Source organism: Otolemur garnettii, unplaced genomic scaffold (genome assembly GCF_000181295.1).
Source record: "Otolemur garnettii isolate 467f Iridium unplaced genomic scaffold, OtoGar3 scaffold00024, whole genome shotgun sequence".
NCBI lineage: Eukaryota > Metazoa > Chordata > Mammalia > Primates > Galagidae > Otolemur > Otolemur garnettii.
Window position 1 is genome coordinate 22,171,036 of NW_003852419.1, and position 9,356 is coordinate 22,180,391.

The window sequence follows — 9,356 nt, forward strand, 5'->3', positions numbered from 1 at the left end:
GAAGGTATTTTCAAGTTTATTTTTAGTATTGTTTGTAAGAAGCACTGACAGAGGCTGGACGTATTAGCTCATGCCTTTAATCCCAGCCAACATGGGTGGATTGCTTGAGCTCCCAGGTTTGAGACCAGCCTGAACAAGGGCAAGACCCCATCCTAAAACTAGGCTGGCAGTGTGGCGGTGCTTAGAATCCTAGCTACCCCAGACACTGAGGCAAGAGGATCACTTGAGCCCAACAGTTTGAGGTTGTACTCTACCAAGGGTATCACAGAAAGACTCTGCCTCAAAAAAAAAAAGGAAAAAAAAGCTCTGACAAAAATAAATGTCAAGCATTTCTAATGATGTGATATATTTTAACTAGTGACAGTAACTTTGCAAAGTCTTCTTTTGAATAAACAAAAACATCCAAATACTTGTATTCTAAATAAAAGATCATACATTTGTTTTATTATCTTAAGGAAATTATGAAAAGGGCGTACATTGAGAGAAGAGTGTGGGCTTAATTTAACAACTTTTTTTTTTTTTGCAGTTTTTGGCTGGGGCTGGTTTTGAACACACCGCCTCCAGTATATGGGGCTGGTACTTACTCCTTTGAGCCACAGGTGCCGCCCAACAACATTTTTTGGTGGAATTTCCTTCTAGGGATTTAGTTGTGGTTTTACATTTGTGTTTGCTCTATTTTCTAACTTGAGGTGACATTGTTCAAAATGATTCTTGGCAAATTTATCTGTGTTACCTATCTATCTTACCCACTATTTGTAAAAGGCATAAAGTATAAGTGCCTTTGAAACAGCATTTCAGGTGGTTACTGTTATTTTTCATTCTGGTGGTTTAGGCTTGAGGTCCAGAAGGGGGGAGGGAGCAGGTGGTAAAAACCTAAGGCCTAGGCTTGGCACCCGTAGTGGTTAAGGCACCAGCCACATACACTCAGGGTGGCAGGTTCCAACCTGGCCCCTGCCAGCTTAAACAACAATGACAACTATAACCAAAAAAATAGCCAGGCGTTGTGGTGGGCACCTACAGTCTCAGCTACTTGGGAGGCTGAGGTAAGAGAATCACTTAAGCCCAAGAGTTTGAGGTTGCTGTGTGCTGGGCACTCTACTGGGGGCAACAAGGTGAAACTCTCTCAAAAAAAAAAAAAAAAAAAACTTAAGGCCTGATTATTGCTTATAATTTGTATCTGAGTGATGAGGGCAAGTATCTGAGCATTTTGGGGCTTTGAGAGTTGAAACTAGGGAAGATTATAGATCATAGGATTTTTTGATTAAAATTTTAGGTGTAGTAAATTATTAAAAGCTTCAGTACTCAAGAAATTTTGTGCTTTTCAGATAAGTTAATACTTTTAAGTGTCCTATTTAAAGACATTTAAAAGATAAGAATACTCAGTGCCAGACTTCTTTTCATTTACTCTTTAGAGTATGTGGGATCCTAGAAGTAGACACATGAGGCTTTTATTTTGAGATGGCATTGGGTCAGATAAAGCCCCTATTCTTATAGGGAATGAAAAGTAAATAATCTTTTGAAAAAATTGGTTGAAATAATATTGATTGTATAAACCTTCTAATTATCTCATCTGTTTTCCTGAGCAACACTAAGATATAAAAGAAAGTAATTAACAAAGTCAGGTATTAAGTTAGATTTGTTAATGACCAAAAGTAGCGGCTCGGCGCCTGTGGCTCAAGTGGCTAAGGCGCCAGCCACATACACCTAAGGTGGCGGGTTTGAATCCAGCCCAGGCCGCCAAACAGCAGTGATGGCTGCAACTAAAAAATATAGCCAGGCGTTGTGGCGGGCACCTGTGGTCCCAGGTACTTGGGAGGTGGAGGCAGGAGACTCGCTTAAGCCCAGGAGTTGGAGGTTGCTGTGAGCTGTGATGCCACAGCACTCTACCCAGGGGAACAGCTTGAGGCTCTGTCTTAAAAAAAAGACCAAAAGTAGCATAAATTCTTGGAGTTGTAGGTTTTTCACTTCACATTTTGTTAGGTTTAAAATACATAACAATGTTGAAAGAATTTTGCAGTGAAACCTATATACCTATCACCTAGGTTCTGACATTAATACACATTATACTGGTTTATCACATATCTGTTATCCCTCTCTCAGTGCATCTTGTTTTGTAATGTGTTTCCAAGTAAATTGCATGTATCAGTATACTTCTCCCTGATTATTTAAAAATGTTTATGTCATTCTAGAGTTTACAAATCAGATTTTTGCATATTCCTCATAGAAGATCCTAAACAGTTAAATATTTAAGAAATTTGAGTAATAAGTTGTGGTAAATTAACTTTATAAGAGATTAGTCACATCAAAATTTTAGTGAGCATTTCTAGCATCTGCTTTACTTTGTTTTCCTTTTTTGCGTTGCTCTCGGTGGATTATCGAGAAATCTGTTTCTTTTTCTTTTTTTTAAGCGACAGAGTCTTACTTTATCACCCTTGGTAGAGTACCATGCCTCACAGCTCACAGTAACCTCCAACTCCTGGGCTTAGGCTATTCTCTTGCCTCAGCCTCCCTAGTAGCTGGGACTATAGACGCCCACCACAACGCCTGGCTTTTTTGTTTTGTTTTCTTGCAGTGTGGCCGGGGCCAGTGCTCTACACACTGAGCTACAGGTGCCACCCTCTCTTTCTTTTTTAATAGGGTCCACAACTCCAGTTTTGCCTCTGATCTTTTTTTTGTTGGTTTTAATTTTTATTTTTTAAAAGTTTGAAACTCAGCTGGGCAAAATGGCTCACACCTCTAATTCTAGCATTTGGGGAGGCAGAGGCAGGAGGGCCTCTTGAGCCCAGGAGTTTGAGGTTGGAATGAGCTCTGCTCATGCCAGTTTACTCCTGCTTGGGCAACAGAGCATGACTCTGTCTCAAAAATAAACCAAAAAACTCAATGTATATATGTTTTTAAGCCTCAGTTTTAAGATATCTCGTTAATTTTTGCTGCTTTTTTCTTAATTTCCCCATACTTTAACCTTAAGTAACAAGCCTAAGTAGCATATGGCTTTTTCTGGTACTAGGTTTTAAAATTGAGCTGTTTTCGAAAATAAGATTCCTTCCTTTCTGCCTCCCTCCCGTCTTTCATCTCTTTTTCTTTTCCTTCCTTCTTTCTTCCCTCCCTTCCTCTTACCCCCTTTTGGCAATAAAATAAGTTTAAGTTCTAAAACATCATAGCCTTAAAGTGTGACTTTTCAAATGTGGGTCATCTTAAGTATGCTGTCATTGGAGACAAGACTTGTGAGTATTACGCTTCATGTGTGATAGCATAGTTTTCCAAAATTACACTTTAAGTTTAAAAATGTTGCTCATGAGATACTATTAAAGAATGAATTGCTTCTCTGTGTCTTGTTTTATTTCCATGAATTCTCATTCATCTTGGTGAGACATATGTAGAAATTTAATTTATTCTGCTTCCGTATATATGTAGGCAGAAATTTCTGAAATTTGTAACTTAGTTGGTGCATATGTATATAAAATAGAGTAATAAAGCAGTCTTTTTTGCTTCTGTCATTATGTTTTATAGTCCTTATATTTATCATTTTGATATTTAGTACAAAGAAATGAGAATGCTGCATGCATTGAGCATTTTTCTGCAAGTTTTTTTCCCCTGATGTGCTATTTCACATATCACAGGCATTATTTTTTGAACATTTGAGCAAAAGAAACAGATGAAACCTCATATAAAACCCTCCAAAATATGAAAATGTGGGGTTTATTTGTGCTTATGCTCTTCTTTTGGAAACATGTATTAAAGGTAAGGTCAGTTTATCGATTTAAAGCACATTGACATAAACATTTATTATCCATTTTTAAACTTTGTAGGACATTGTTTTTGATAGAAAAGGTTTTTAATTTGTGGAATAAAACACTATCTGAAAGTGGCAGAAAATTAAAATTAATTATTCCGAGTTTTCTTAAATATCATGGAAATATAATTTTATGCAAAAAATTGGTCTAAAACTTTGATATAATTTTCTAGGACCTTATGGTTGGTGATGAGGCAAGTGAATTACGCTCAATGTTAGAAGTTAACTACCCTATGGAAAATGGCATAGTACGAAATTGGGATGACATGAAACACCTGTGGGACTATACTTTTGGACCAGAGAAACTTAACATAGATACCAGAAATTGTAAAATCTTACTCACAGAACCCCCTATGAACCCAACCAAAAACAGAGAGAAGATTGTAGAGGTAAGTTTTTAGATGGACTATGCATATGTGTGTTTCTGTTATGTAATGTTACATCAAATATTCTTATTTTACTATGGATAAAGGGAGTAAAATAATTGTTTTCTTCTAGAATCTAGATCCTGTTTATTGAGCACATACTACATGCTAGTCATTATTCTAAGTACTCTATCAGTAAACAAAGTAAAATCCTTCTACTAGGGGAAAATAGACAAAATAAGTTTTTAAATTACTGAGTTAATTGCTATTTTAGTGAAGTGGGTTAATTAAATGGTTTGTTAATAATACAGTTGACCCTTGAGCAACACAGAGGTTAAGGCAACCCACCCCTCCCCCCCAGCTCCAGTGCAGTCTTAACTAACCCTCAAATACTTAATAGCCTATTTTTGACCTTCAGCCTGACAGATAACATAGTCAATACACATTTAGTATGTTGTATATATTGTATGTTGTACTTTCATAATAGAGTAAGCTAAAGAAAATAACATGTTCTTAAGAAAGGAGGAGAAAATATATTAATTATTTATTAAATCAAAGTAGACCATCATGAGGATGAAAGGTATTGATCCTTGTTGTCTTCACTTTGGGTAGGCTAAGGAAGAAACGGAAGAGGAAGGGTGGAAGAAGTGGAGACTTTAGAAGGGGAGACAGGAGAGATTTACTGAGAGAAATCTGTATATAAATAAACCTGCATATTTAGAACCCACGTTGCTCAAGGGTCAATTAGAGAGAGATACTAACAGGAAAAAAAAAATAGAACAAGTTAAAGGGATTTAGAGGTTGCATTTCTACATAGGTCATGATGTTTAAACAAAGACAGGGTAAGGATGTTAGCCAGGTTAATATGGAGAAGAGCATTCCAGAAGTCTTAATGTAGGAACAAGCCTGACATACTAGAGAATCAGCAAGGAAGCCAGTGTGGCTGAGAGGAGAGTGACAGAAGATGAAGTTGGCTAAGTATCTATGGTACGGGGACAATTGCAGGAAAGGATGTGCTCTGATTTAGAGGTTTGGTGTTTTTTTGGTTTGTTTTTTTATTTGGCTGTTTTGAGTGGAGTGTACCATAGGGAGGCAAAAATGGAAGATGGAACAGTTTGGAGACTGTCAATTTACAGCAAAAGATATTGATGGTTAGGATCCCAGTGGTTAGTAGTATAAGTGGCGAGAAAGGACTTGATTTTAGGTCTATTTTGAAGGTAAGGCTAAAGAATTTTCAATGCATTTGGTATGGATAATATAGAGAATAGGGGAGTTAGGGATGAGTCTAATCATTTTGGCTTAAGAAACTGGGAGATGAAGTTACCATCAACTGAGTTAGGTGGGAAGTGAGAAAAATAGAACAGAGTTTGAGGGAATGATCAGAATTTTAATTTTGGACATGTTAAGTTTGGTGGTCTTCATTAGACATACAGGCAGAAATGTTAAATAGTTATAAGATCAAAGTCAGGAGAAAAGACTGGGGCTGGAGAAATAAACTTGAGGGTCATCAGAATATAGATGATGGGGTTCACTAGGGAAGAGTTAGTAGACAGTGGTGAGAGGACTGGGCCAGAGAGAAAGAGCCAGTAGGAGGAGATTGAAAAGGTTAAAGAGGTAAGCAGTTAAGAAGGGAAGAAGCCTTTGTTCTGGCCGGTGCCTATGGCTCAAAAGGGTAGAGCTCCAGCTCCATATGCAGAGGTGGCGGGTTCAAACCCAGCCCCAGCCAAAAAAAAAAAGCCTTTGTTCCTAATAGTTTAGATAAGTAATTTTTTAAAGATTCTCTTTCATTTTATTATAGGTAAGGTTGTTAGACTATATGTGTGTGTGTGTGCGTGTGTGTGTGTTTTATTTCAGATTAATATGAGAGTACATATAGTTAGATTCCATAGTTTGCATTTATAAGGCTAAAGTCTGATTTGTAGGTGTGCTCCACACCCAGGTCAAGTACCATGTGTCTGTGCAGTACATCAGTTGGGTGAAGACACTATTTTTGTTAAAGTCTACATTAAAAATCAGTTTTTGTATTGTGTTTTGAAAATTTGAGGCCATGATTTTAGTTGCAGAATCCATGTCATTTCTTATGGTTCCTATTTTAATACTCTTATTTACATGTGAGGGCAAATTTGACTTGACTGGTAATGTCCTACTTTAATTTCAGCAGACTTTTAATTTGGTATATGCATATATTTTATCATTCTTCCATTTTTTTTACCTGTGGAGAGGAAGAAAGGATGATGGAATACTAGGCAGAATGTCTATTAATTAATTGCTTAATTGATTAGTATGTGTTTCAGAGTTGTAAAACTTGAATTCTGTATAATTCTCATTGTGGCCAATTGTAATATTTCTTAATATTTAGATATTCAGAGTAATAGACAACCCTATCAATCAAGGAATGCAGAGTGCTCCCTACAAATCACCAAAAAAACATCATGTAGGATGTTCCCAGCCTACCTGGGTTACAGAGAATGAGCATGGGTTTGACCAGTGAAGGCACAAAGAAACTCCTCATTGCAGGGTAGTTCAGCGAGGAATAGAGTTACAGCCATGACTCTAATAGGGTTGCTTTCTGTATCTGCCAACAATTATTAATTTTTGTATTTGCCATCCCATTTTACTTTCTTTTTTTTTGAGACAGAGGCTCACTTTGTTACCCTTGGTAGAGTGCCATAGCATCATAGCTCACAGCAACCTCAAACTCTTGGGCTTAAGTAATTCTTTTGCCTCAGCCTCCCAAGTAGCTGGGACTACAGGCGTCTGCCACAGTGCCCAAATATTTTTGTTGTTGTTGTTTAGCAGGCCTGGGCCTGGCTTGAACCTGCCAGCACTGGTGTATGTGGCCAGCACCCTAACCACTGAGCTATGGGGACCGAGCCTAATTTTTCTATTTTTAGTAGAGACAGGGTTTCGCTCTTCCTCAGTCTGGTTTGGAACTCCTGAGCTCAAGCAGTCCATCCACCTCGGCTTCCCAGAGTGCTAGGATTACCAACATGAGCCATAGCACCTGGCCACTTTTTATTTTTTGTTAACTGTTGGAGGTAGAGCCATTGTCTGAACCAAGATTGGAAGAGAGCAGTTGGAAGGCTCAGTAATTAAACAGTTTCTATAGTTTGTTTTTGAATTAAAAGATATTTCTTTTAAGGGATGTCAATTAAGAAAGACTTGTAAAATGCAGAAAGCTTTTTTTCACACTAATTAACCACTAATACACTCAGAAATCTTTGCTTTAGAGCACTTATGTAGTGTTTGGGGGCTTAGTATATATCCAAAAATCTGTCCTCAGAAATGGAGCTCTGTGGCAACAGGACTTTAATCAAGGCAAAAGGAGCTGATAAGAATGGAGAACTCTTTCATTTCCCTTTGATTCTGTTTCAGGCAACTATTGCAATCTGCTCTGTGACCATGAAAAAAGCATATGGATATTTATTATGTAACATTCTGAATACCAGTTTTTTTCCCATCTTATCTGTATTTTTAGGTCATGTTTGAAACTTACCAGTTTTCGGGTGTGTATGTAGCCATCCAGGCAGTTCTGACTTTGTATGCTCAAGGTAGGTGAAGCTTACATGTTAGAAAAATCAATTCAATAAACATTTATTAAGTACATTTAATGTCAGAGAAATTTGATTTCTCAATAAGTTATAAATCCCTGAAAAGTATATTATTTGTGTTTGCACTTTGAAGTATTTTCATTCTCTAAAATTATTCAGAAAAGATTGCATATAATTTTATTGTTTTACTAAACAGTGAAGAATTTAAGATTTTAAAAGGCTTAATTTAGTTTTTAAAAAATAGGATGTACCCTGTTTTAGGTTATTTTAATTTTTAATGCAATAGAGAATAAACATAGAATTTGGTCTCAGGATTGGCTTGAGTAAAAGAAAAAACCCGCAGTGATCCAAAAAGGTTAGCAGAAATCATTGCTTGTCGAATATATAATAGTATATAATAGACTAAAAGAGAGAAAATAGGGCAGCACCTGTGGCTTAGTGAGTAGGGCGCTGGTCCCATATACCCGAGGGTGGTGGGTTCAGACCTGACCCCGGCCAAACTGCAATAAAAAATAGCTGGGCATTGTGGGGGGTGCCTCTAGTCCCAGCTATTCAGGAGGCTGAGACAAGCAAATCACCTATGCCCAAGAGCTCGAGGTTGCTGTGAGCTGTGACATCACGGCACTCTACCCAGGGCAATAGAGTGAGACTTTGTCTCTACAAAAAAAAAAAAAAAGTGAGCAGACACACTACTTAAATGTGTATATAACATACATACTTAGAAATGATGTATCCTTTGCCCTGGTTGCTTATTGTACAACTTTAACGAGTTAATATTATAGTTCTGGGGCGGCGCCCGTGGCTCAAAAGGGTAGGGCACCAGTCCCATATGCGGGAGGTGGTGAGTTCAAACCCAGCCCCAGCCAAAAAATATATATATAGTTCTGATTCTACATGTGGATTAGTAAAAATCACCTTGTAGAAACATAATGGGTTTTTAAAATATCTTAGTTCTATATTACTTTAGTAAAAATACTTACTGAGTTTTTAAAATATCTTTATAGTACTAGATATAAATACTGAGGGAATTAAATTTTTAAAGTAGCTTTATTCATTCAACAAAGGTAACATGTACCTTGCATTTTTCTTAGTACAAAGGATATAACAGTAAGGTAAACATGGTCTCTTTGCCCTTAAGGAGGTTATAGTCAACTGTGAGTAATTTTTCTTTTGAAGGAGAAATCAAAACTCATTTATTTTACTGTGGGAGGAAATGCTTGTTTCCATCTAGGTAATTTTATTCTTTTTCTTCTTTTTCTTTTCCTTTGCCTTTTTCTTTTTTGAATCAGAATCTCACTCTGCTGCCCTGGGTCGAGTACTGTGGCATCGTAGCTCACAGCAGCCTCAAACTCTTGGGCACAGGTGATCCTCTTGCCTCAGCCTCCTGAGTAGCTGGGACTGCAGGCACCCACCACAATGCCCAGCTAATTTTTAGTAGAGACGGGCTCTTGGCTCTTGTTCTTGCTCTTGCTCTTGCTCAGGCTGGTCTCAAATTCCTGAGCTCAGGCAATCCACCCACCTTAGCCTCCCAGAGTGCTAGGATTACAGGTGTGAGCCACCATGCCCAGCCAATTTTATTTCATTATTTAAAAATAACCTTAAAAAGAAAATTGTCAAACACAATATGATGGTTAAAATGTTATATTC

At 37.4% G+C, this 9,356-nt stretch overlaps 1 protein-coding gene across 1 annotated transcript in view; it reads left to right on the plus strand.

Annotated features, from left to right (window-relative positions):
- The window catches only part of ACTR2 (ARP2 actin related protein 2 homolog), a 39,907-nt gene that overhangs the window by 28,725 nt on the left and 1,826 nt on the right, over positions 1-9,356 (plus strand). Inside the window, exons 3-4 of the mRNA XM_003788004.3 lie at positions 3,967-4,182; positions 7,637-7,709. Of these exons, the coding sequence (XP_003788052.2) occupies positions 3,967-4,182; positions 7,637-7,709 (289 nt within the window). The remainder of the gene's footprint in view (positions 1-3,966; positions 4,183-7,636; positions 7,710-9,356) is intronic.